The sequence below is a fragment of the Euleptes europaea genome, chromosome 1 (genome assembly GCF_029931775.1).
Source record: "Euleptes europaea isolate rEulEur1 chromosome 1, rEulEur1.hap1, whole genome shotgun sequence".
NCBI classification, from domain to species: domain Eukaryota; kingdom Metazoa; phylum Chordata; class Lepidosauria; order Squamata; family Sphaerodactylidae; genus Euleptes; species Euleptes europaea.
This window is the reverse complement of record NC_079312.1, coordinates 1,233,088-1,260,969: the sequence shown is the minus strand read 5'-3', so window position 1 is coordinate 1,260,969 and position 27,882 is coordinate 1,233,088. Positions and strand designations below refer to the sequence as shown.

The window sequence follows — 27,882 nt, the reverse complement described above, 5'->3', positions numbered from 1 at the left end:
GACTAACAAAAATATTTTCTGGTAGGGGATGAGCTTTCATTAGCCACAGCTCACTTCTTCAGATACCATTTTTGTGTTTGTCTATTGTAACAAAACAAAACAGAAGTCCAGAAGACAAAACACCCTGAATTCTAATATGAGCTTTTTTGAATCAGAGCTCCCTTCTTCAGATGCAGATGTCTCGGCAGAGATCAGTCCCCCAATCTGACATCCAATCTGTATGTACACATGTACATAAACCAGTATTTGCTTTACAGGAGGTCAGAGATTCTACACTTGCCTTTATAGAAGAATCTAGCAGAACAGGAAAGTGATCTATTGGTCCAGAGAGGTTAGAGAGGAAGGGAGGATGAGAGGAGAGCTGGACTCAGCTGTCCATGAATCAGGGAAAGGTCCTGATGCCTCTGAGGCTGGGAGCAGAAAGGAACTGTGGGAACAAACTCTGCAAAAGAGCCCAGAAGACAACTTCCTTTCTCCAGATGTGCAGTGCCTGCAATTCAGGCACTGCCATTACCAGGAGGCTGAGGGCCCCCGAGAGGTTTGCAGCCGACGCCACCGACTTTGTCTCCAGTGGCTAAAGCCAGAAAGGCACAGCCATAAGGAGATGCTGGACCTGGTGGTCCTGGAGCAGTTTCTGGCCGTCCTACCCCCAGAGATGGGGAACTGGGTCAGGGAATGCAGGCCAGAGACCAGTTGCCAGGCGGTGGCCGTGGCAGAAGGCTTCCTCTTGAGCCAGGCAGAGGAGAAGAATGAGGACCAGCAGGTGAGAGGGTTTCACCTTTGTATTGTTGGGGCAGGCGGGCAAAGGATATGATCCAGGATACCCTCAAAATCGACATGGGTTGCCCCACCTTTTTGGAACCCATCTTATTCTGTTTCCTCTTCCTTTTCTCATCAGTCTCACCTTCCTCGGATCCCCACTTCTGTTTCAGGTGCGGGAGAAGATCACGCAGGAGCGTTTCCACAGAGCAGCTTTTCTGGGTAAGATCAAAAGGGGTGTTGTTCCCACTGCGTGGCCTCCTCAAGCGTAGGTGCTCTGATCCCCCCACCTTTTGTCCTGTGTGGGAGAGAGGCTCCACTGCAGGTTCTCAGTTTAGCAATTGTGGCTGGGGAAGTAAAAACCTAAAATTGATTTAATTTCACTGCAGGGTAATTAGTTTAATACAGTCAGGTAATTGAAGGCAAAGCTTCTTCCAAACTCAAATTATGACAGTTAATGTCAAAAATTGAGAAAATAATGCATTAGGCCAATAAAAAGGGGGACAGTATCTTAACATTTCAGGAGCTCTTAGACTGTAGTAACTTCTGATACTTTTAGTGCAAGAGCTTTTTGCTTCCCAGAATTCAAATGAGCAAGAAGTGTCCACTTGAGAAAGCTTGAAAGGATGGGGGTGGAAGGCGGCAGTCTGGTGCTTCCAAAACTACGTTCCGTCTGACTAGGCGCTGAGTTCCAGGGTATGAAAAGTCTTGTCCAAAAGTGGTCTCACCCACATTTAGCAGTATGACATCACTGGCCTTTTCATTCTCTATGAATATGATATTTTGTGATCATTATCATCAATAAAATGATTATTAATAAAACATAATAGGTTCCTTTATATTCCGTCTTTCTATCTGGGACTCAAGGCTGAACATGCAAATGATTAAAAGTCAATCGGTAATTAGAAATTATTTGAATTATATTTGAAGTTAACAAAGATTCTCAGTAAGACGCAATAATGTCTTTGGACTAGGACTGTAGACTGGGGGGGAAATCCAGGAGAAGTGAGGCGACTCTAATGGAGAGGATGGGTCAGTGGCCTCTTTCACTGTGTTGCCCAACTGGGATGTCAAGAGGGGAAGTCCTTGGTACTCCACCAGTCGCAAGGCTGCCTTTTCCCAGATGTTCTGTTCTTGCCCACCATTGTGAGGTTTAGTACCTGTGGTTCTGTCCGTGGGTTTAGAAGGGCCTGTTAGTTCTTCCTTGTGAATTCTGGACAGAACACAGTTTTGTATATGATAACTGTATTAAGCCTAGATTTGTCAAAAGTGCAGAAGCAAAAAATTATCCGAAATAGGGATGCAAGGATAGTTGCCTCTATGAGCCAATACAGGGAGAATCTTGTTTCCTTTACTAGAACTAAAATGCAAACTAAAAACGACCTTTTTATCCTTCCAGGTGGTGCCATAAAACATACAATGGATTCTTTGCCGTCTCTTTCTGGCAAAGAGGAAGCAGTTTCTATGCAGCCTGATTGGGTAAGTGTGGAAATATGGATCTTGTCCCTGGGTGCTTCCCCCTCCCTCCCTGGAGAATAAAAAATTGAAACATCTGATGGTGATTTCAGTCTTGAATGTCAACATCTTATTATAGTCCTTTTGGATTGCACTTTGAAGAAGAATTATTACATTATTATTGAAGACAGAAGAATATTTGTTTCTCTTTTCAGGGTCTGGTGACCTTTGCGGAGGTGTGTGTTCATTTCACTGAGGAGGAGTGGGCTCTGCTGGATCCGGACCAAAGAAGGCTTCACAAGGAAGTCATGGAGGACAATCGTCAGAATGTGGCCTCTCTAGGTAAGGCTCTCCTTTCCCTTGATTCACAGATGCTGAAGGCAGAAGTCTTTCCTTCTCAGAAGGACCCCAGCTCTGACCTGGATGGCCCAGGCTAGCCTAATCTTGGAAGCTAAGCAGGGCATGTCCTGTTTAGTATTTCGATGGGAGACTACCAGGGAAGTCCAGGGTCACCATGCAGAGGCAAGCAATGGCAAACCACCTCTGAATGTCTGAAAGTGACCCATCTGTTTCTTTCCCCCAAAGAAGTACTTCTGGTTCCCAAACCTGATTGCATATCCTCAGTAGAAGAAGTAGGAGATCCACTTTTCCAAGATGCAGAAGAAACAAAGAAATCAACAGGTAGATGTATACTTGTGTGGTGGAAGCGAGTAGGACTCCTCTTGGGCTAAATTTCATCCGGTGGAGAACAGAGGAAATTCTCAAGGGGCAACATCCCAATGGTCAGGAAAGCTTTCTCAAGGGTGAAAGAGAAGTTAAAATGGGGAATAAAATGCTGGCTTGTTTGTACCGAAGCTTGGCAGGGAATGTTTATATAGTGCTTGTTTTTAATACATGATTTATTTATATGCTGCCTCTCCACAGACCTTCTTAAGTTGGCTGAAAAATTAAAACATTAGCATATGATCCTAAATTATTCATAACTGATCAATTTTAAAAGCCATGTCACAAGAGGATCATCAAAATAGCCACTCATCTGCCTCAAAAAAATCCCAATCACAGTCCTCAGGTCAGAATAAGAGCTAAATTGATAACCCACAAAGCTAAAATCTGGTCAGAAAGACATGTTTTGGCTTTGTTCTGAAAAGTTAGGAAGGTAAGCTCCAGTTGAGCTTCAAAGAGAAGGTCATTCTGCAGATGAGGGGCCACCACTGAAAATGCCCAGTCTGTAGGCATCACCTGCCTCCGCTCTGCAGGCTGGGCCCCAGAACACGACTTGGGAGGCCGAACATACCTGGGGTTGGAAGGTATGGTGAGCTTCATGAGTTTGGAGCTCAGATAGGGTCTCTGTAGCCCAAGAGTATAGTTCTGCTGCAAACTCACTCTCCAGTGAATGCAGTAAATTCTGTGTTCAAATCCAGGAATAGATTGGCCAGACATCCCTGTAGACTAGCCTCCCATTTACTGTGTGGTCAACAATGGTCCCTGGAAGGTTCTTCAGAAAAGGAGCAGATCCAAAGCATCCTCTTCATAGAGAGACTGCCTCTAAACATGAAGGTTGCACTGAGCCACCTTGTCTCTCATGGAAGTACCTCCAAAAGAAGAATCAACAGCAGATTAACACAAGGCAGGATTTGTCTCGCTTTCTAGTGATTTCTGTTATGTCATTACTGAGCAGTTAAGAAGAAGAAGCAGAGTTGGTTTTTATATGCCGACTTTCTCTACCACTTAAGGAAGAATCAAAGTGGCTTACAATCACCTTCCCTCCCTACCCCCACAACTGACACCCTGTGAGGTAGGTGGAGCTGAGAGAGTGTGACTAGCCCCAGGTCACCCAGCTGGTTTCATGTGTAGGAGTGTGGAAACAAATCCGGATCACCAGATTAGCCTCCGCCACTCATGTGGAGGAGTGGGGAATCAAGTCCTGTTCTCCAGATCAGAGTCCACCGCTCCAAACCACCGCTCTTAACCCCTACACCACTCTGGCTCTCTAATGGCCTTCTGTTCTTGGTTCTGCTTTTGCTTGAAGGTCTTACCAGTCTTTTCTCTTTATTCCAGAGGCTGATTGTCCACAGAAGAAATCCGAGGAAGAACCAGAACAACTATTTGACACAAAGGAGCAGAAACGCAACAATGGAACAAACCAGAAGAGGGAGAATGAATGCTCTGCCTCTGAGGGTGCTGAATCCCAGGTGTCTGATACACACCGAAGGATTAACACAGAGGAGAAACCTGATAAATGCTTGGAGAGTAGAAGGAGCTTTGGCTGGAAGGGAGACCATCCTGGCCATCAACGACTCCACGGCAGGGATACACATAAAAGCCTGGAGTGTGGAAAGAGGTTTGCCAAGAATTTCCTCCTTGCTTCTCATAAACGAATCCACACAGAGGAGAAACCATATAAATGCGTGGAGTGTGGAAAGAGCTTTGCTTCAAGTTCACAGCATACTAAACATCAACATATCCATACTGGGGAAAAACCATATAAATGCCTGAAGTGTGCAAAAAGCTTTGCTTTGAGGTCACAGCTTATTAAACATCAACGTATCCACACTGGGGAGAAACCATATAAATGCCTGCAATGTGGAAAGAGCTTTGCTTGGTCTTCACAGCTTATTGAACATCAACAGATACACACTGGAGAGAAACCATATAAATGCTTGGATTGTGGAAAGAGCTTTGTTCGGAGTTCACAGCTCACCGCCCATCATCATATTCACACTGGGAAAAAACCATATAAATGCTTAGATTGTGAAAAAAGCTTTGCTCGGAGTACAGACCTTAGGACCCATCAATATATCCACACTGGGGAGAAACCATATAAATGTTTGGATTGTGGTAAGAGCTTTTCTTCGAATTCACAGCTTACTAAACATCAACGTGTCCACACTGGGGAGAAACCGTATAAATGCTTGGAGTGTGGAAAGAGCTTTGCTCAGAGTACAGATCTTAAGACCCATCAACGTATCCACACTGGGGAGAAACCGTATAAATGCTTGGCTTGCGGAAAGAGTTTTGCCCGGTGTAAAGATCTTAGGACCCATCAACGAACCCACACCGGGGAGAAACCATATAAATGCTTGCTTTGTGAAAAAAGTTTTTCTCGGAGTACGTATCTTAGGGCCCATCAGCGTATCCACTCTGCAGAGATAATATATGAATGTTTAGATCAGGGGTGTCAAACTCATTTGTTAGGAGGGCCGAATATAACATAAATGTCACTTGGTCGTGCCGACTATGTGTACCAAATAAATAAATACCATACAATGTAATGCGAGGTACTGGAGATACGAACTTTATAGAAGACACAGGCAAAGTCAATTAATGATTTTTTTTTTACTTAAAACAAACAAGTTTACAAAAATAACATTCTTACAGTGTTTTATTTAACAGTCTTATTGTTTTAAGTATGTTTGTATTTTAAGTAAAAATAAAGTAAAAAATAGTATCATTAATTGGCTTTGCATGTGTCTTCTATAAAGTTAAGTGTCTCTAGTCCCTTGCATTAATTTTTTGTTCATTTTAAACTGGGGGTGTGTGGCTGCCCTGACTGGTGAACTTGCAGCGGGCTCTCCAGCCCAGACAGAAAGTGAAACAGGTGAGAGAGAAAGAGGCAGAGAGAAAGAGGAAAAGAGAGAGAGATGAAGAGAGAAAGAAACAGGGACAAAGAGTAAGAAAGAGAATGAAAGAAAGGGAGGGGGGAAACAAAGACGGTGGCTGGGCACGCAGGGCGCTGTGGCCCCACTCAGCCCAGAAAGGGACAGGGTGGGCATGCTGGCTGGTGAGTGACGCCGGAGCAGTCCCGCTCAGCCTAAAATGGCAACGAGGGGGGGGGCGAGAATTGGGAAGGTGTACCATCCTAGACATCTTGTGGATGTTTTATGGACTATGTTGGTGCTTGTTTCTATATTTTAATAGTTTTTTTAACATGATTTTATTGTAATTTTAACATATTTGTTGGTGCTGAATTAATGTTATGTACGCCACCCTGAGCCCAGCTCTGCCGGAGGGCAGGATATAAGATTGAAGATAAATATAAATAAAATATAAATATAAAAATGGAAGCAAAAATCTTCTAAGAGTATTACTTGTGTGCTAGACCTGTAACAAAAATGTTGTAGAGGTGTACCTCTTGCCAGCAATAATACAAATATCTGGACGTTGGGGATTTTCCTTGTCTTCTTTTTTCAGTCTTCAGTGAAACTGGGTCCACAGGAAGTTGGGTACGGGTAAAGGACTCCTTTGACTTCTTGTTTCCAGAAGGAACTCTGCACGTGCTATAAGGAACCAGCTACAGTAAATATAACACGCTTGAAAATATTGTCGAAGGCTTTCACGGTCGGAGTTCATTGGTTCTCGTAGGTTATCCGGGCTGTGTAACCGTGGTCTTGGTATTTTCTTTCCTGACGTTTCGCCAGCAGCTGTGGCCGGCATCTTCCTCTGAAGATGCCGGCCACAGCTGCTGGTGAAACGTCAGGAAAGAAAATACCAAGACCACGGTTACACAGCCCGGATAACCTACGAGAACCAATAACACGCTTGGCTTAGCTATTTTAAATGTCTTCCTTTTCCTTTGAATATCTTTGTGTTGTTGTGGCTGTGCGCTTTCCCTTGCATTTTGTTTTGCCTTTTTCCCACCCCTTTTTTAATCCCTTTCCCTGTTTTGCCCCCCCCCCTCTTTCACAATAAATCTTTTCAAAAGGCTTCTTTTTGGCTTAGCAGAATCGATTTCTGTGGGATATTTCCCTTCATCTCTTCCCCATGTGCTAGCCTGCATGGGTGCTACCAGGTTGGTGATAACTTATGTTGCTACTGCTGTAGTACTGTGCTGGAAGACTGCCCTTCACAGCGGGTCAGTCTAGGTGTTCTCAGGAGATCCTGAGTGGTGGTTGCTGGTTACCAGGGTACTTTCCAGGCAATTATTGGTGTAAGGGAGTCTCCCTGCAAGGAAAGCCACCATTCTCCCCTTTCTACCCTAACTGATATTACCAAACCATTTTTTAAAAAGTCTACTTGAAAATGGGAAAAAACTTTCAACAGGGGATATGTTCCCAACCTCTGGGCCACAGGAACCTCTCAAGGGGCCAGCTCCTTCTCTGGTCCCTACTCTCCTGGAGTATTCGGTCTTATATTAGTTTCCCAGAAACCCTCCTTCTTGAGTAGCCATGGGGCCACCCTTCTTCTATTCCGCCAGGCGTGATCCCAGGGCTTAGAAGTGTATTTGGGAAATGTCACCCCAGTGGGGAGATCTACAGCAAGGTCCCAGGCCTGTGAGTGGGAGCAGGGATGCCAAGTCCAGAGTGGGGAATCCCCAAGGTTTGGGGTGAGGGGTGAGGGGTTTGGGGAGGGACCCAAGCAAGAATGTAATGCCACAGGGTCCACCCTTTAAAGCTGGCCATTTCCTCCAAGGGCCACAGCTCAAAGGCTGATCACCTGCTTTGCACAGTGCCACAGGGCGTTGACCTCCAAATCATTTCCGGCAGACTCCCGGCTACTCCAGGAGAGTTGGCAACCCTACTAATAACAGAGAAGCCAGGAACTTCACAGTAAACTCTTTCAGTAGCTGAATGTGCCTTGTGACATCTGCCATCTCCTATCAGCCAAATACTTCCCACTCAAAGTCTCAGGCCTATGGCTTTCCCATCACCTATCTCAAAATGATCCTGGAATTGGCGATGCTGGGAATTGAACCTGGGACCTTCTGCATGCCAAGCAGATGCTCTGCCACTGAGTCATGGACCCAGGGGGGGAAATGAGGGGTCTGCCATCTGGCTCCTTGAGAATGTGAACGTGTGAAGCGGTGCCATTCACTGCTTCCCCTACTTGAAAAGGAAACCGGCAAACAGGCTCTACCTGTCCCCAGACAGTGAAATGATGGATAGACAACCGGTTCCTTCTTTGCAGCCGGCGGACAGTTGATGACAACAAAGGGATGGCCGTGTTAGTCTGCCCTTTACAAAATAAACCCAAATTCCAGTGCTAAAGGCTGACATTTAAGGAGAGCCCAAAGGAGCCGGTGTTGGAGCGACCCAACTGTGGACTGACTTAGCTGTGCAGGAGGTCCCTGTCAGTGAGGGCACCCAGTCGGACCCGGGATGAGTAAACTCTGTTCTCTTTCCCCCCCTTCCGTTCCCATGGGAAAAAGGGACAGAGACTGGAAACTGTAACACCTCCACTTCAAAGCCTTCCCGCTGTAAATCTGAGATCGATTTTCCTAGTGTCATTTATAACACCTTGTGGAAGCTTCAAAGAAACTTGTTGTTCTTGCATTTCAAAGTCTACTTGTAATTAATTCTTTGTATGTTCTATATATGCTGTATTTGTCTTTCTCTGGTCATTCTGCCGTTGGACAACTCAAGGATGCTGATCTCGTAAGCTTCTCTGAAATAAACTTTAAACTTTCTGTAACGTCTGAAGTGGAGTTTATATTACTGGAATGCTACGAGGTACTGAAACCCTGACAGTCCCCTTACAAACATCCCCCCCTCTTCCACTCCCACCCCAAGGGCTTGGCTCGCTTTGCAGCAGATTTAAATCTGTGATCCCACTTCTCCTGTCACCGACCAAGCTCCTAAGCAGGGGATTCTTCAGTCAAGGGCAGGGTAGGAAACTGGGATTTGGGAGGAACCTCGGAGGTCATCCAGCCTAGCCCCCAGGTCAGGGATGGAGGGGGGAGCTCTCTTCGCCTTCTCAGGAGGGCGGCCAGCCAGACTCGGACCGGACAGAGGCCTGCTGAGCTTCCCCTACACCTGCCTTTCAGACGTACCCTTGCAGCAACACGGCAAGGAAAAAGCTTAGGGAAGGAGAACTGGATGCCCAGACCTTGGAGCCCCATCCCCCCACCCATGCACATCTGGCGGGGGGGGCACCTCCTCCCCCCCCCGCCCGGCCAAAATCAAGTTTTAGCACCCAGACCAAAGCCTCCTCTTGGGAGGGAGCAGCACAGCCGGTGCCTGGGAAATGATCTGCGTGGCTCAAGCCAGTGAGCCCGGCCACAAGCTGCTCCGCACCCTCCATGCAATTGTTAGGGAACAGGGCATTTTTTCGCCCCATATACAGCTGGGACTCCTTTGCACCCAGTGGCTCGGGTAGGATAGACAAGGGGAGGGAATGAATCCGGTCTTCCCTTTGCAGTTAAATCGGATTGACTCTCGCCGGTGCAGCCTCTGGAAAGGAGAAGCCTGGAGGTCCCTTTTTGTGTGTGTGTGTGTCCATCTAAGGGTTAAGTGGGAAGAAGTCTGAGTTCCTAGAAAGGCATAGATAGAGAAGGCCACGTGGCTTGCTAGGGCCCTTTCCGGCGAAGAGGAGACCAGTCGGAGCATGAGGTTTTGGACAAGAGCAGGAGGTGAGCCGGGGAAGGAGGTCGCCTTTTGCAAAACGCCTCCCTGGTTTCCAGGCCGGAGGAGGAGCTGCATTGGGGGATCTTGCATTGGGGGGTCTTGCATTGGGGGATCTTGCATTGGGGGGTCTTGCATTGGGGGGTCTTGCATTGGGGGGTCTTGCAAGGAGCCCTGCAGGGTTCACCTCCCCCCCCCCAGGAGACCCCAAAGTGCAGCAAGAATATCTCCCCCCCCTTAACACGCATGCACCGGCGGGCTCCATTTTGCAAAGCCTTTTCCCCCGGTTGCTCTCTTGGGATCTCCTCTCCTCCTTCCCTCTGCAACCCGGCCTCTCTGCTCTCCCTCTCTGCACGGGCGGCGGCTCTTTTGCATCTGCCCATCCGGATGCTCTGTGCAAAAAAACGCCTGCAAAACCGCCTCCCTTTGGGCATTTTCTTGCAATCCTGCCCGTCAGCCTGGCTTCGTTGTGGGGCGGGGGCGGGGGTCCCGAAAGGCCTGCAGGGCTTGTCTTCTCCTTGCAGCTGTGGGGAGCAACCATGGATTTTTGGGGGGTTCCTTTTTCCCCCCCCGCCGTGGCTCCGTGAAGACGCAATTCTTGTCTTTTTTACTCTTGCCAGCAAATCTTCTTTTCTGGGGTTTTTCCTGTGGATTGGCACACACATGGATTCACAAATGGGGACGTGCAAGAATCATCTCCTGGCCCCCTCCCCTTTTCCTGCTTTCTTCTTTCCGTCTAGGGTTGCCAACCTCCAGTTGGGGCCTGGAGATCTCTTGGAATCGCAGTGGATTTCCCAACTACATCCATCAGTTCCCTCTTAGGGTTACCAGCTCCAGGTTGGGAAACTCCTGGAAATGTGGGGAGCGGGTGTAACCTTGGGAGGACGAGGTTTGGGGAGGGAAGAGACCTTATCGGGGCATAATTCCACAGGGCCCACCCTACAAAGCAGCCATTTTTCTCCTGGGGAACTGATGTCTGCCATTGAGAGCAGTTGTAATTCTTGGGTGATCTCCATCCCTCACCTGGAGGTTGGCAACCTTTGTTTCCCTGGAGGAAATGGCTGCTTTGGAGGGTGGCGTCTCTGGCATTGAACCCCTCTGAGCCCCCCCCCCATAACCACTCTCTCCATGCTCTACCCCCCAAATCCCAGTGTGGAGAAGACAACCTCATCTCCTTCCTACCCAACAGCCAGCCAACCAACCTTTAATTGCCCCTCTTGTCTTCAGCGCCGCCCCCCCCCAAGCTGGTGTCTGCCACTGGGCCAGGTCCGCTTGCATGGTAGGGAACCCTCAAAGACTTGCGGTGTGACCCATCGCTTTCCGATCCATCCCCTGCCCCCCCCCACACTTTCCTCTTTCTCTCCCCCCCATCAACCACCATATCCTCTCCCCTTTCCCTGCCTCATTCTCGCCTTCTCAGCTATTTACCAACCTGCCTTTTATCTGCCTCTCATTTTCAGCAATTTTTATTGTTTATTTAGTTCATTTATACCCCCGCCTTTCTCGTAGGGTGGACCAAAGCAGCTCGCGTTATTTTCCTCTCCTTTGTATCTGCGCAACAACCCTTTGAGGGAGGTCAGGCCGAAAGTATGTGACTGGTTCCATAGCAGGATGGGGATTTCGATCTGGCTCCCGCAGTCCCCGCTCTGAACGCTACACCAGACTGGCTTTCGCAGGGTAGCTGCTGTTGAACAGTTTCAAGCAGCCAGGACTAGTTGAGTCATGCAAGTCGGGTGGCATCAAATCACCTAGATGTTGCTTCCAGGCCGAGGGTTGCCAACCTCCAGGAGAGACCCGGAAATCTCCCAGAATTACAGCTGAACACCAGGTCCTCTAGAGATCCGTCCTCTAGAGAAAGGGGTTGCTTTGGAGGGTGGCATTATTTCCAGCTGAGGCCTCTCTCCTCCCCACACCCTGCATAGTGCGGTGTATTGCTTAAGAGCAGCAGACTCAAATCTGGAGAACTGGGTTCGATTCCCCCACTCCTCCACATGAAGCCTGCTGGGTGACCTTGGGCTAGTCACAGTTCTCTTTGAACTCTTTCAGCCCCACCTACCTCACAAGTTGCCTGTTGTGGAGAGGGGAAGGGAAGGTGATTGAGACTCCTTAAAAGGGAGAGAAAAGCGGGGTATACAAACCTCCTCCTCCTCCTCTCCTGCTTCTTGGAGAGGGGAAGGGAAGGTGATTGTAAGCCAATTTGTTATTCCTTAAAGGTAGAGAAAAGCAGGGTATAAAGACCAACTCTCCTCCTCCTGAGGTTCCACCTCAAAATTCCCAGGCTTTTGCCAACTTGGAGCTGGCAACCCCCGCTCAGGCTTGGTCCCAAGGTGCCCTCCCTCAAAGGCCAAAATACGCCTGGAAAGGGCTCTGCTCACCCCCTTGCTTTTACTGGCAGAACCAAGCCTGGGAGCCTGTGCTTCCCTACCAACGGCCCCTGCGGGAATCCATCGCTTATGGCTGCAGGCACTCCTTTTATCATTTTTGGGTTTTATATTTTTCTGCAAAGCTGGGGCCCTTTTCAAGTTTGTAGAAAGATCCGTATTGCCCGTTCAATGCTCCTGTCATGAGTTAAGTATCCAAAGATTTGACCGAGGTCACTGTTAGTATATTGATTTTTTTTTGGAGGATTTTTGATGCTATCTCTGCAGGGAACTTGCCTGTGGTGGCTTAAAAAGCAAAATATAATAAAAACCGTAAAGCAACCCTCCTCCCACCGCAGCATAAAAAGATAAATCCTTGATCAGCCTAAAATGAATGGCCGTTCCCAGACCAGAAGCACCTTATAAAGATCAACTCTGTATTTAAAAGGTGACTTTCAAAAGCCTTGTTTTTATTTGGCATTCAAACCTCTTGCCATATTTAGATGTCTTACCTGCACAGCTGGTGAAAAGGTAGAAAACCCATCAGGGACTTGGGGGCCCTTCAGAGTTCAAAATCAGGTCTTTCCTTTTCTCCGGCTCCTGCGTAGCTCTGCTGATCTCCATGAACAAGCCCAGCTGCTGTTGGGATCTTACAGCAGTTGTCTGCAGGAGGATTGGGGCCATCTGGCATCTTTGGGAATCTAAGGGGCAGCACCTTGAGTCTTTTTCCATCTGGAGTATTCCAACGAGTGTATGAATTGGGCCCCTCCTCCTGGTCCCAGGCGGTGTTCTCTAGCTGGAGAACGCTGCAGGAATCTTGACTGTATAGTTTAGTCATACTTTCATTAAGCCATGGGTGTCCTTTTTACACACAAACTCACACACAATGTCAATCCAAAAACCAGGAGGTGAGAGATCCGGCACCTTGCCTTCGTAGAAGGATCTAGTAGAGGACGAAGGGGATCTGTTGGTCCAGGTCAGGGGTCGGCAAAGTGCGGCTCCCGAGCCGCAAGTGGCTCTTTGGGCCCCTGAGTGCGGCTCTTCCCACGTGCAGGCGCGCAGGTCGCGAATGTTGGTCGAGATGGGGGGCGGGGGGGAGGCAACGAGACGAATACCAGCATGGCAGTCCCAAAAGGGGGCGGGAGAGGGTCTGCGCAGGAGGCGCTCGCGTGACGAAGCTGCGACCGCGTGCCGATGATGCTGGCGGGCCTGCTGTGGGGATTGGGTTTTTTTTAAGCAGCGGAGGGAGTGGCTGCCGTGTCGGTATTTGTACGGTGAGCCCAAGTTTTCTTTTAGGATTGGGAGGGGTTGTGACGGAGCATCCCAGTCTCTAATTCGCATTGCGACAAAGGACGTGCGTCGCCCGGACAAGGAAGCCCTGCACGGCGCCTTTCTCTCCACTCTTGAGGCCGCCCGCAGCCCGGAGGGAAGGGGGAGGCAGAGAGCGAGCTGCCCCGGCAGCCGCCACCTCCCCCCTCCCCGCCGCGCAGGCCCTCCTTCCTCCCGGGCTGGCAAGGGGAGCGCCAGAGCGCAGCGCTCCCTGCAGTGTAGAGGGGGGCTTGCCAACGACGGAGGGGCCTAAGCCCCGAGGCGCCCTCCCTGGCCCCTCGGCCAGTTCACAGCACAAGTGGTCTGCTTTGAGAGGCCTGGAGAAGGAAGACATGATGATTTTTAACACCTGGAATAGTATTCCTGACTCATATGATCAGTTGAAAAAACTAGCGTTTGCTGTTCTTTCCCTTTTCGGTTCTACATATTCATGTGAGCAAGCTTTTTCAAGCATGAACCTTATCAAGAGTAAATTGAGAAGTCGTCTTATTGATGAGAACCTGGAATCGTGCCTAAAATTAAAAACAACCACATACAAACCTGACTTACCCAAACTTTCCAAGGAGATGCAAGGCCATTGTTCACATTGTTTGTCAGTCATTGTCATGATTTAATGTTATGGATACGTTACTTACAATTTAATTTTATCATTAAATAAGATCATTATTAAGTATGATGTCAAGTTTTATTCAGTGTACCTATAGTTTAATTAAGACTTAAAACTTTAATTAAAGTTTATTAAGTTAATAAACAGTGTACCTACCTATATATTTTAAGTTTAAAAAATTTGACTCTCAAAAGAAATCTCAATTGTTGTACTGTTGATATTTGGCTCTCTTGACTAATGGGTTTGCTGACCTTTGGTCCAGGTAAAGGCTGTTTGGAGAGGAGGGGAGGATGAAAGGAAAGCCAGACTCAGCTGTCTCAGAATCAAGGAAAGGTCCTGATGCCTCTGAGGCTGGGAGCAGAAGGGAGTTGTGGGAAGGAACTGTGCAGAAGAGCCCGGAAGACAACCTCCTCCCTCCAGATGTGCAGGGCCAACAATTAAGGCAGCTCCGTTACCAGGAGGCGGAGGGGCCCCAAGAGGTTTGCATCCGACACCACCAACCTTGCCTTCAGTGTCTGAAGCCAGAAATGCACAGCAAGAAGGAGATGCTGGACCTGGTGGTCCTGGAGCAGTTCCTGGCCGTCCTGCCCCCGGAGATGGGGAGCTGGGTCAGAGAAAGTGGGTCGGAGACCAGTTCTCCGGTGGTGGCCCTGGCAGAAGGCTTTCTCCTGAGCCAGGCAGAGGACAAGAATGAGGACCAGCAGGTGAGAGGGATTCATATTTGTAGTATGGGGTGGGGTGGAAAGGATATGATCCAAGATACCCTGGAAATCAACATGGGTTGCCCCACATTTTGGAACCCACCTTAACCTGTTTTCTCTTCCTTTTCTCATCAGTCTCCCCTTTCTGGGCTCCCCATTTCTGTTTCAGGTGCAGGAGAAGATGACGCAGGAGCGTTTCCACAGAGCATCTTTTCTGGGTAAGATCAGAAGAGGTGTCGTTCCCACTGGGTGGCCTCCTTGAGTGTAGTTGGGCTGCTCTGATGCCCCCTGGTCCTGTGTGGGAAAGATGCTCCACTGCAGGTTCTCAGTTTAGCAATTGTGGCTGGGGAAGTAAAAACCTAAAATTGATTTAATTTCACTGCAAGATAATTGGACAAATACAGTCAGGGAGTTGAGGGCAAAACTTCCTCCAAACTCAAATTATGATAGTTAATGTCAAAAATTGCAATAATAGTGCATTGGGCCAATAAAAAGTGGGACAATATCTTAAGATTTCAGGAGCTCTTAGACTTCAGTGACTTCCTATACTTGTAGGGCAAGAGCTTTTTGCTTCTCAGTTTTCAACTAGTCAAGGAGTGTCCAGAGTTGAGAAACCTCGAAAGGATGGGAGTGGAAGGTGGCAGTTGGGTGCTTTCAAAACTACGTTACGTCTGACTAGGTATTGAGTGCCAGGGTACGAAAAGTCTTGTCATACTGCCAAACATGAGTGAGACCACTTTTGGACGCCACTGGCCTTGTCATTCTCTATGAATATGATAATTTTGTGATCCTTATCAATAAAATGATTATATATTTATTATTAATAGGTTTCGTTATACTCAGCCTTTCTATCTGGGTCTTGAGGCAGAGTATGCGAATATTTAAAAGTCAGTCAGTAAGCAGAAGAAGAAGAGTTGGTTTTTAATTGCCAACTTCCTCTGCCACTTAAGGCAGAATCAAACCGGCTTACAATCACCTTCCCTTCCTACAACAGACACCCTGTGAGGTAGGTGAGACTGAGAGTATGACTAGCCCAAGGTCACCCAGCTGGCTTCATATGGAAGAGTGGGGAAACAAACCCAGTTCACCAGATTAGCCTCCGCCGCTCATGTGGAGGAGTGGGGAATCAAACCCGGTTCTCCATATCAGAGTCCACCGCTCCAAACCACCGCTGTTAACCACTATACCACACTGGATTAGATACTATAATGTTGGGCAATCCTCAGATTAGAAGGTGAAATATTTCAATTTAACGAAGATTCTTAGTAAGATGCAATAATGTATTTGGGTTAGGACCGTAGACTGGGGGGAAATGCAGAAGAAGTGAGGCAACTCTAATGGGGGAGGATGGGTCAGTGGCCTCTCTCACTGTGTCGCCCAGCTGGGACGTCAAGAGGGGAAGTCTTTGGTCCTCCACCAGTTGCAAGGCTGCCTTTTCCCAGATGTTCTGTTCTTGCCCACCATTGTGAGATGTAGTACCTGTGGTTCTGCCCGTGGGTTTAGAAGGGCCTGTTCTTCCTTGTGAATTCTGCACAGACCACAGTTTTGTATATGATAGCTGTATTAAGCCTAGATTTGTCAAAAGTGCAGAAGCAAAAAATTATCTAAAATAAGGATGCAAGGATAGTTGCAACCATGAGCCAATACAGGGAGAATCTTATTTCCCCAACTAGACCTAAAATGCAAACTACTAGGAAAGCATAAAATGCCATACAACTACCTTTTTATCCTTCCAGGTGGAGTCATAAGACCAACGGTGGATTTGTTTCCCCACTCCTCCACATGAAGCCAGCTGGGTGACCTTGGGCTAGTCACACTCTCTCAGCCCCATTCACTTCACAGGGTGTCTGTTGTGGGGAGGGGAAGGGAAGGCGATTATAAGCTGGTTTGAGTCTCCCTTAAGTGGTAGAGAAAATAGGCATTTAAAAACCAACTCTTCTTCTTTCTGGAGTCCATTAATATCAGTGTGTAAGCTAAACTATTGGTTTGTAAATCCATGGAAAGCAGGGCAGGAGGGGGATTGTCCTCAACAACAGTTTATGGGATGTCAACAGGTCATCCTCTTTGGTCTCTCAGAGCTGCTATGGAAATGAGCATTCAAAATAATCCTTGAATTGGTACAGGGCCCTCAGTATGCATTTTCCAAAGTTCGAAAAGAGATGTGCTTGCCCCGAGGACAGTACAGATTCCCATAGTTATTGAGGGATGATAAGTGTGGGGTGGAGGGGGCAGAGGGGGTGAATGGGGGTCCTTGTGCTTTGTTCATTCTACTTGTGCCACTTTTCAGGTTGAGCAGGATAAAAATGTCCTCAATGCAGAAGACAGATTTATAAGTCTTTTAAAAAAATGTAAATGGGACTTTTGGAATCCTTCACCACCTGTTCCCATCCTGGAAGGACTGTGAGGTTTCTTCAAAGGGAGAGGAGCCCTTAGACAATGACCCTTCATCATAGCCTCACTGGACTTGGATGTCAATTCTAGCTTGCTTTGGCTAAGATCCTGGTAGCTCTCTGGGCTCAGGCGTGGTTTCAAAATAGGGCTCAGGCTTGGTTTCAAAAACTGAATATTTCTTGTAGTTGGAATGAATCATAGAATCATAGAGTTGGAAGGAACCACCAGGGTCATCTAGTCCAACCCCCTGCACAATGCAGGAAATTCACAACTACCTCCCCCCACACCCCTAGTGACCCCAAGATGCCCTCCCTCTCATCATCTGCTTAAGGTCATAGAATCAGCATTTCTAACAGATGGCCATCTAACCTCTTCTTAAAAACCTCCAGGAAAGGAGAGCTTACTACCTCCCGAGGAAGCCTGTTTCACTGAGGAACCGCTCTGACTGTTAGAAAATTCTTCCTAATGTCTAGATGGAAACTCTTTATATTTAGTTTCAACCTGTTGGTTCTGGTCTGACCTTCTGGGGCAACAGAAAACAACTCGGCACCATCCTCTACATGACAGCCCTTCAAGTACTTGAAGATGGTTCTCATATCCCTTCTCAGCCCAAGATCGCATTTGCTTTTTTAGCTACCGCATCACTCTGCTGACTCAAGTTCAGTGTTTGGTCTAAGAACTTGATCCTTTTTGCACATACTACTGCTGAGACAAGTTTCCCCCATCCTATAATTTTGATTTTGATTTTTCCTACCTAAATGCAGAACTTTACATTTATCTTTGTTAAGTGCATTTTATTAGTTTTAGCCCTATTCTCCAGCCTGTCGAGATCATCCTGTATCCTGGCTCTGTCTTCTGCCGTTTTTCCAAGAGGTTTCCAAGAATCTTGCTACCGTCAGTGTTATATGCATGTCACTATCCCTTAATAGGTAGTGCACTAAGCCCACATCTGTTTGGGCTAGACTATTTTTGAGTAATGGTAGCAGGAATTTTTCTTGCAGGAGTGCATGTTGGTCGCAGTGTAGTAAGACATGGGCTACCGATTCAGGATGTCTCTTTGTACAAGCACAGAGTCTCTCTTCATGTGGAGTTTTGGTGTATCTGCCTCTAGTCATGGCTGTCGGAAGTAGATTTAAGCGAGGCCAGCATAAACTGGCAACTTAGCATTGGAGAGGTCAAGTTTGAGAAATAGCCTGGTAGCTTATCTTGAACCGGGAAAATGCCAAAAGACAATGGTGAACATGTTCTTACAGCATTAGAATATACAGATTGGCTTTCAATATCTAAAATCCTTTGTTTTAGCACTTTAAAAGCTTGAACCTTGAGAAAAAGGGACTCAAAGGAAACTCCTAATGACTTGATTTTCTGAAACAACACGCGCTCTCCAAGCTGACTGAAAACTGTCGGAGAGCATTTGAGAAACCTGACTTGCCTCTGTGGCTCTGAAATGGAAGTGGAGCCAGAATTTAAATAAACACAACCATGTCTTAGTCACTAAGAAGTGTCTCTAGACATAGCACCAGGTAGGCGACACGGTATACCTAGTAGCCTCCTCACAAAATGTGATTTGAGTTTTTTTCAATAGATGTAAAGTTCCCTGTTCTCCAAAAGGGGATCCCATATAGAAGTTGAGGGAGTAGCTTTATCTTGAAAACCCAGATGGCTGCTGGCACAAATTGCCCTCCCTGGGAATGAAAAAACTTAAGCAACCTGCCTATCTTGCATTTAAGCATATTTTCAGACATGATAGAAGCACTGCATTATCGACATATAATAAAAGGGGAATAGATTTAGCATTTAATTTAGGGGAGTGTCCATCAACCTGTTGAAAGCGTGAAGGGAGATGGGCCAGGTATAAATTAAAAAGTTGGGGAGCCAACACACAGCCTTGTTTAACTCCCTTATTTATCATAATGTTTGGGGTAAGGAGACTCTCCCTGTAACATCTAATCCTACAATTACTAGAAATATGCAGCTTCTGGATCAGATATAGTAAAAGGGTATCAATTCCCATGTTGATCAGCTTGACCCAAAGACGCTCCCTCGAAAGTGAGTCAAAAGCTCCTTTCAGGTCCAGACCACGTACAGTTTTTCCTTTCTCCAAGATTGTAAATTCCAAGATTACATGGTCACTACTACCCAGAGTGCCTACTACTTTAACCTCATTAACCAGCTCTTCCCTGTTAGTAAGAATCAAATCTAAGATAGCAGATCCCCTTGTTTCCCTGTCTACTTTCTGGAACATGAAGTTATCAGCAAGACAAATCAGGAATTCATTGGATCTTGCATTTTTAGTGGAGTTGGACTTCCAAGAGATATCTGGGTAATTAAAATCTCCCATGACCAACATGTATCCTGGTTTCCCTGTCCACTTTCTGGAATACAAAGTTGTCAGCAAGACAAGTCAAAAATTTATTGGATCTTTAGAGTTGCATTTTCAGAGTTGCACTTCCAACAGATAGCCGGGTAATTAAAATCTCCCATGATCACCGTGTCCCGTCTCTTTGAGACCTTTGTAATCTGGTCTAGGAGTGCCTCATCCAATGCCTGGTTTGGTGATCGATAGCAGACCCCCATCATAATACCACGAATATTCTTTTATTTTTACCCATAGACTCTCGACTGAACTACCATTCTCAGGTTCATGTATTTCTTCACAAGTGTACACATCTTTGACATACAATGCTACTCCTCCTCTCTTCCTTATCTGTGTATTCCTTTTAAACAAGTTGTACCCCTCAATCTTAATATTCCAATCGTGACCGATATCCCACAAAGTTTCAGAAATGCCTATTAGGTCCAAATCCCCTTCCTGTATTAGGGCTTCAAGTTCTTCCTGCTTGTTTCCCATACTCTGCGCATTAGCATACAGACAATGGAATCCATGGTTTATGTGCCCCGAGGTTTTCATTTCTGAACTTACCTGCAAGTTTACATTTCCTTGAATACATGCCACTCCCGCAAATCTTTATTATCCTCATCTTCAGTTATTGTCATCATGCTAGACAAGTTCTTGTCTCACTTCCCCATAGGATTTAGTTTAAAGCCCTCCTTATCAGCTTGGCAAGGCTTTCACCAAAAACATTTTTTCCTACCCTTGTGAGGTGCAAACCATCTGCCGATAGAAGAGCTTCATCTCAAAAGCGTGAGCCATGGTCCAGAAAATCAAATCTTTCTTGACAACACCATGTACGCAGCCAGTCATTAATTTGTAGTATTCTTCTTTCCCTTACTAAGCCTCAACCTTCGATAGGAAGAACTGACGAAAACAGAACCTGCACCCCCAGGTCCTTCATCTTTTTACCCAGAGCCGCATAATCTCTTTTTAATACGTTCTAGGCTGTGTCGGGCAATATCATTTGTTCCCACATGAATGAGCAAGAAGGGGTAATAATCTGTGGGTTTGAGAAGTCTTCCTACCTTTTCTGTCACATCTTGAATGCGTGCACCTGGTAGACAGCAGACCTCTCAAAACGCAAGTCCGGTCGGCACACCTTAGACTCTCCCCCTCTCAGTAGTGAATCCCCAATTACCAGAACACGCCTCTTCCTAAATTGGGGAATGGAAGATTGAGTCTTCTCATGCACAGGAGCCTGAGAAATTTCTTTCAAGCTTGGGGTGGGGGGGCTAGCCCTTGTTTCAGTGGTCCAGAATCAGTATCTATGGGGAGATACTGGAACCGATTGCTGAGCAACAGAGGGTCAGAATGACTCCTAATTTTCCGGCTCCTGTGGGTCACATTCTTCCATGCACCCTCTTTCTGTGTTGGTTGCGCCTCCATTTGTTGAGATTCCTTTCCTCCTCCTCCTGCCCCTAAGAAGTGCTTCATGCGCTCTGTCCATGAACTCTTCACCCTCTTTTATAAAACAGAGTGTGGACAAGCTAGGCTACTAACTTATTTTTGCTGCAAGTGTAATTATTGTTACCCTCAGGTAAGAATACAAACATGCCACAGACCTTGCATGTTACTGCTTCAGCTCCCTCACTAGCCACACTGCTGGGATCCATTGCTGAAGTTGTTCAGTGACTTTCCTACTCTTCCCTAATAGTGCCTCTTACAAAATGCCTGTCAAGACTCCCTGCTTGAGAAGCAAAACACACCAGCAACAGCTCTCTCTAAGCTCCTTCTCTGTCTCTCAACCCAGCCTCTGGTGAGAGGAGTGTTCTTAAATACTTTCAGCCCCACTCCTCAACAGCTAACAGCAGAGAAATTAAGTTCAGCCACACCAGCAACAGCTAGATAAAAGAACAAGAGAACTACTCAGAAACCCCTCTCCAGCAGGCTCCAGGCACCCACTCACTCTCACACACAGCAACCTCAGCTACTGCTTCCCAGCCACTGAGGAAAAACTAAAACTTGCCCTGAACTCTCTCTAAGCTCCTGCTATGTCTCTCAGCCCAGCTGAGAGAATGTCTGGAAGTCACTGGTTTGGTTCTTGTAGGTTATCCGGGCTGCGTAATCGTGGTCTTGGTATTTTCTTTCCTGATGTTTCGCCAGCAGCTGTGGCAGGCATCTTCAGAGGAGTAACACTGAAGGACAGTGTCTCCTCTGAAGATGTTACTCCTCTTCAGTGTTACTCCTCTGAAGATGCCTGCCACAGCTGCTGGCGAAACGTCAGGAAAGAAAATACCAAGACCACGGTTACACAGCCCGGATAACCTACAAGAACCAATGAACTCTGACCGTGAAAGCCTTCGACAATATTTTAGTCACTGGTTTGTTTCTTTCCTCCAAAGAAAAACTTCTGGTTCCCAAACCAGATTGCATATCCTCAGTGGAAGAAGCCGGAGATCGACTTGTCCAAGATGCAGAAGAAAGAGATCAATCAGCAGGTATCTGCTTGCTTGTTTGGTATAAGGGGATAGGGACTCCTCTTGGGCTAAATTTCAGAAGCTGGAGGAATTTCTCAAAAGGCAACATTCTGAGAATAACAAGGAATGTTTTCTGAAGGGTGAAAGAGAAGTTAAAACTGGGGGGTGGGTGCTGCCTTGTTTATATCTAAGCTTGGCGGGAAATGTTTATAAAGTGCTCTGCTTGATTTATTTGTATGCTGCCTCTCCACAGACCTCAGGTTGGCTCAAAAATAAAAATGTTAGCATGAGATCCTAAATTTTTTTGAATTGATCAATTTAAAAAGCCATGGGCACAAGAAGAACATCAGAATAGCCACTGATGTGTCTCAAAAATATCCCGAGAACACTCCTCAGGTCAGAAAAAGACCATAAAAAAGCTATATTGATAAACCCCAAAATCAAAGCCTGGTTGGAAAGACATGCTTTGGCCTTGCTCTGAAAAGATTATCTTTTATTTACGTACTTTATTTTTCCTACCCCCTGCAGCATTGCATGGTATATTTTTTTTAAAAAGGAGGAGGATATTGATTGTTCATGTGTTCTGGAACTTCTAAATTGAATTCTGTCCTGCTTGTGAAATTGCTGTACGCTTCTTTAATTACAGGGTACTAAATTTGGCAGAGACCTGCAGCAGATAACTCATGTAGGCTGGGGGGCAGGTGTTAATTTGGAGGATGCTGTGGGTGGGTGCGCACTTGATTTGAAATAAAAAAGCTAACGGAAAAAAAAGGGAGGGTCATTTCCAAAATGAGGGGCCACCACTGAAAATGCCCACTCTCTAGGCACCACCTGCCTCAGCTGTGCAAGTAAAGCCCCAAAACACAGGGATTGGGAGGCCGAATTTACCTGGGGGTAGAGCAGGGGTGGGGAACCTTTTTCCTGCCAAGGGCCATTTGCACATTTATGACATCATTCAGGGGCCATACCAGGTGTAGATCTCCCGGTGTGGGGGGGAAGAGGCTAGGGTTGCCAGGTCTCCAGCCACCACCTGGAGGTTGGCAACCCCAGGGGAGGCCACACAGAGAAGGCCTGCAGGGTGCCCCCACTCCCCCCTCCCAGGCGGAAGGGCAGCCAGCAGTGCCCCCGAGCAAATGAGGTGCCAGGGGGGCACAGCCCACAGTCGATCGGCAAGGGAGGAAGGAAAACAGAGAAAGAGGAAAAGGGAGGAAGGGAGAGAAAGGGAGAAAGAAATGGAGAGAGAGGGAGAAAGAAAGAAAAGGATGAAGGGAGACAAAGAAAGACAGAAAAAGAGGGAGAGAAAGGAGAAAGAGTGACAGAAAAAGAGGAAGAAAAGAGAGAAAAGCCTTCCCCCCCCCACACACACACACCCGCTGGCCCCGCGCAACCGGGCCCCGCGCAACCGGGCCCCAGCCTCCCCTGCCCACACACATACCCGGCGGCGCACAGAGCCCCGCGCAACCAGGCCCCAGTCTCCATGCCCTTTCCTCCCCAGAGTCCACAAAAGCCCCCCCCCCCCCGAAGCCCAATTGGCTCCTGCATGCATTCTCTGCTGCCGGGAGCCACCAGCCTCTTTCCCCCTCCCTCTCTCCCCCTCCCTCTCGCTCAACAGCCGACAGTCGGCGAGAGGAGGTCCAAAGGGCGCCGCAGCACCACTGTAAGCCGTGGTGCCAGGAACACCCTCTGGGAGGGCTGCCCTGCGCCCCGCCTCTGCAGCAGGGACCCGGAGCTCCCGAGGGCCACAAAAAATGTCCTCGGGGGCTGCATACGGCCCCCGGGCCTGAGGTTCCCCACCCCTGGGGTAGAGAGTATGGTGAGCTTTATAAGTTTGGAGGTCCAATTGGGATTCCATAGTTCAGGAGTATAACTCTGCTCCAAACTCACTCTCCAGTCAATGCAATCAGTTCTGTGTGTGAATCCAGGAAGAGAATGGCCAGAGATCCCTGAGACTGCTGGACTTTTTTTAAAAAAAATTTTTATTTTCTTATTAAGTCACATACAATTTCAATATTGTCCTCTTCAGAGTTACATAAAATAAAACAATTTCAAACTAATCAACCTAATCAGTATTGACTTTTCCTGACTTCCCCTCTCCCCTCCTCTTTCAAATTAATATCTATATAATCCCCTCTGTATTTGATTTCTGATTCATTATAATTAATTGTATCATTTCAATAAACTACATATTATCATCCTATATACTTTAATTGTTAAATTCTTCATCCTTTCAACATTAATCAATTGAATTAGATTAAGTCATAGCATTTAACATTTCCCATATTTAATTCGTTTTCACAATATGTTATCCATGCCTCCCATTCTCTCACATATTCTTCATTGTCTTTTTGATTTACTAAAGCGGTAAGTTTAGCCATTTCTGCTAGTTCAAACATTTTATTTATCCAGTCATTCTTGTCTGGTATCTCAGACATTTTCCATTTAGCTGCATAGACCAATCTTGCAGCAGTGGTGGCATGTATCAAGAAAGTTCTTTGTGTCAAGATATGGTCTGGTATCATACTTAACAGCATCATCTCCGGTGTTTTTGGGATATTTCGCTGTAAAATTGGTCTTAGTTCATTGTAAATCATATCCCAAAAGTTTTTAGCTTTGTCACAAAGCCACCATATATGATGAAAAGAGCCAACTTCTTCCTTGCATTTCCAACAGTTTGGTGACATTGTACTGTACATTTTAGCTAGTTTTTTCGGTGTCAAATACCATCTGTAGATCATCTTGTATATGTTCTCTCTCAACGACTGTGAAAGCACAAGTTTCATATCTCTTGTCCAACAGACTGCTGGACTTGATGGGACTTGGTCTGATCCAGCAGGGCTTTTCTTATGTTCTTATGACTTACCAGTCTTTTCTCTTTAATCCAGAGGCTGATTGTCCACAGACGAAGTCCGAGGAAGAACCAGAACACCTCCTTTTGGACAAAAAAGAGCAGAAAAGAAACAATGGAAACAAAGAAACAAACCGGAAAAGAAGGAATGAGTGCTCTGCTACTGAGGGTGCTAAATCCCCAGTCTGTGATACATACCGAAGAATTAACACAGGAGAGAAAGCAGATAAATGCTCGGAGAGTAGAAGGAGCTTGGGTTTGAAGAGAGACTCTTCTGGCCATCAACGACTCCACAGCGGGAGGACACATATATGCCTTGAGTGTGGAAAGAGCTTTGCTTCAAGTTCGCAGCTTACTAAACATCAACGTATCCACACTGGGGAGAAACCATATAAGTGCTTGGATTGTGGAAAGAGCTTTGTTCAGAAGGCACACCTTACTTACCATCAACGTATCCACACAGGGGAGAAACCATATAAATGCTTGGAGTGTGGAAAGAGCTTTGCTTCGAATTCGCAGCTTACTGTCCATCAACGTATCCACACGGGGGAGAAACCATATAAATGCTTGGAGTGTGGAAAGAGCTTTGCTTCGAATTGGCAGCTTGCTGTCCATCAACATATCCACACAGGGGAAAAACCATATAAATGCTTGGAATGTGGGAAGAGCTTTGCTTCAAGTTCACAGCTTACTAGACATCAGCGTAACCATACGGGGGAGAAACCATATAAATGCTTGGAGTGTGGGAAGAGCTTTGCTTCAAGTTCACATCTTACTGTCCATCAACATATCCATTCTGCAGACAAACCATATAAATGCTTGGATTGTGGAAAGAGCTTTGGTCAGAGAGGTAACCTAGCTACTCATCAACGAATCCACACTGGAGAAAAACCATATAAATGCTTTGATTGTGGAAAGAGCTTTGCTCAGCGAGGTAACCTAGCTACTCATCAACAAATCCACATGGGGGAGAAACCATATAAATGCTTGGAGTGTGGGAAGAGCTTTATTTCGAATTCACATCTTACTACACATCAATGTATCCATTCTGGAGACAAACCATATAAATGCTTGGAGTGTGGAATGAGCTTTGTTCAGAGTGGTAACCTAGCTACTCATCAAGAAATCCACATGGGGGAGAAACCATATAAATGCTTGGAGTGTGGAAAGAGCTTTACTACCAAGACACATCTTACTTACCATGAACATATCTGCACTGGGGAGAAACCATATAAATGCTTGGAGTGTGGGAAGAGCTTTGCTTCGAGTTCACATCTTACTACACATCAACGTATCCACACCGGGGAGAAACCATATAAATGCTTGGAATGTGGAAAGAGCTTTGCTTTGACTTCACAGCTTACTAGACATCAGCGTATCCACACGGGGGAGAAACCATATAAATGCTTGGATTGTGGAAAGAGCTTTGTTTCAAATTCACAGCTTACTGTCCATCAACGTATCCACTCTGGAGACAAACCGTATAAATGCTTGGAGTGTGGAATGAGCTTTGCTCAGAGTGGTAACCTAGCTACTCATCAACAAATCCACATGGGGAAGAAACCATATAAATGCTTGGAGTGTGGAAAGAGCTTTACTACCAAGACACATCTTACATACCATAAACATATCTGCACGGGGGAGAGACCATATAAATGCTTGGAGTGTGGGAAGAGCTTTGCTTCGAGTTCACATTTTACTACGCATCAGCGTATTCACACTGGGGAGAAACCATATAAATGCTTGGAATGTGGAAAGAGCTTTGCTTTGACTTCACAGCTTACTAGACATCAGCGTATCCACACGGGGGAGAAACCATATAAATGCTTGGATTGTGGGAAGAGCTTTGTTTCGAATTCACAGCTTACTGTCCATCAACGTATCCACTCTGGAGACAAACCATATAAATGCTTGGAGTGTGGAAAGAGCTTTGCTCAGAGAGGTAACCTAGCTACTCATCAACGAATCCACACTGGGGAAAAAACATATAAATACTTGGATTGCGGAAAGAACTTTGTTTCGAATTGGCAGCTTACTGTCCATCAACATATCCTGGTTGGTCACTGTGTGAGACAAGATGCTGGACTGGATGGACCACTGGTCTGATCCAGCAGGGCTTTTTTATGTTCTTATGTAGTCTCTCTCATCCTTCTGGAACTTTCCACCTTTTACTTCCACAGGTGATCATTTCCACTCACCTGGAATCGTACTCTGATTTCCCCATTTGTTAGGAAACTCCCCTAGATACTTGCCCATCCTGCTTCTAAAATCACATCAACAAATCCTTAGTATTGTCCCTCTATGACTCAAAGAGGTGGTTATCCATCTGCTACTTTAAAAAAAACCTGTAGAAAAATTTTGTAGCCAGTTAATGCCCTGTTTCTAATCTGCCCTTCCTGGGCAAAGTGATTGAGAGAGCACCCTCACAAACACGTGAACATATATTCAGATTAACCTGGGGAATTAGCTTGCATGTTTAAGATGGGCCCAGAAAACTGGGATCTTTTACCTGAAGAGGTGGTTGTGAGTAGTAAGGAGAGAATGATAGAGATATGATTTTAAAGGAATGTAGAGTTTGCTGAGGGATTTCATACAATAGTGTGTGTCTGTGTGTGTGTGGGTCTTATCCTAAGCAAATATTAGCAGCACTAAACCAAAGCACAGACACATTCCTTTTCCCAATTAATATCGCAACAACAACCAAACATTCAGCAGAGCCATTCCAGTTTGGAGCAGGAGATAATCTTTGAGATCAAGGTGTCCATGTGTGGAAAATGGGGAACTGGTTTAGAAAATGAGTGGGGAGGGAATAGCTCAAGAGGGAGGGCAAAGATTACCTGTCCTATTCTGCAACAAAATGAGATGAAAGAAGGAGGGATTTGGTGTGTGTTGGGAGCCTTTTGTTGCTGTTCAGTAGGTATCCAAGATCAGACTCTCCTTCTTGGCTCTAAAGCCAGGCTAGTTGTACTCTTTTTTGCCCATAGCATAAAATGGGTCTTTTTCAGGAAACAAAAGATGACAACAGAGGAGAAAGAATACTTGGAACATTAGCAACTAATCAGGAGAAAACTGTAGAACTGATTAAATGGTTCTGAGAAGTGGGGAAGTGCGACAGGAAGGGCGGTTTCTGGTTGAATTATAATTCATGTTTTATTTTGTGTATTCTCAGTTAATGTTAGTGTTGTACATAGACAGAATTTTCCCATTTTTTGAATCATTGAGCTCCCATTGAAATCCATTCAGAGGCGTGTCTCTTCCCTAATGGTTGAAGCAGTCAGAACTGCTT

The 27,882-nt window shown here is 46.3% G+C and overlaps 1 protein-coding gene across 1 annotated transcript; it reads left to right on the top strand.

Annotated features, from left to right (window-relative positions):
* The first annotated feature begins 349 nt into the window (after positions 1 to 349).
* Positions 350 to 26,780, top strand: LOC130493271 (zinc finger protein ZFP2-like). The gene is made up of 7 exons (XM_056866970.1): positions 350 to 763; positions 933 to 981; positions 4,273 to 4,406; positions 5,079 to 5,286; positions 24,904 to 25,365; positions 26,290 to 26,623; positions 26,777 to 26,780. Exons 1-7 carry the CDS (start codon positions 350 to 352, stop codon positions 26,778 to 26,780), a joined length of 1,605 nt encoding a protein of 534 aa, XP_056722948.1.
* The last annotated feature ends 1,102 nt before the right edge of the window (positions 26,781 to 27,882 follow it).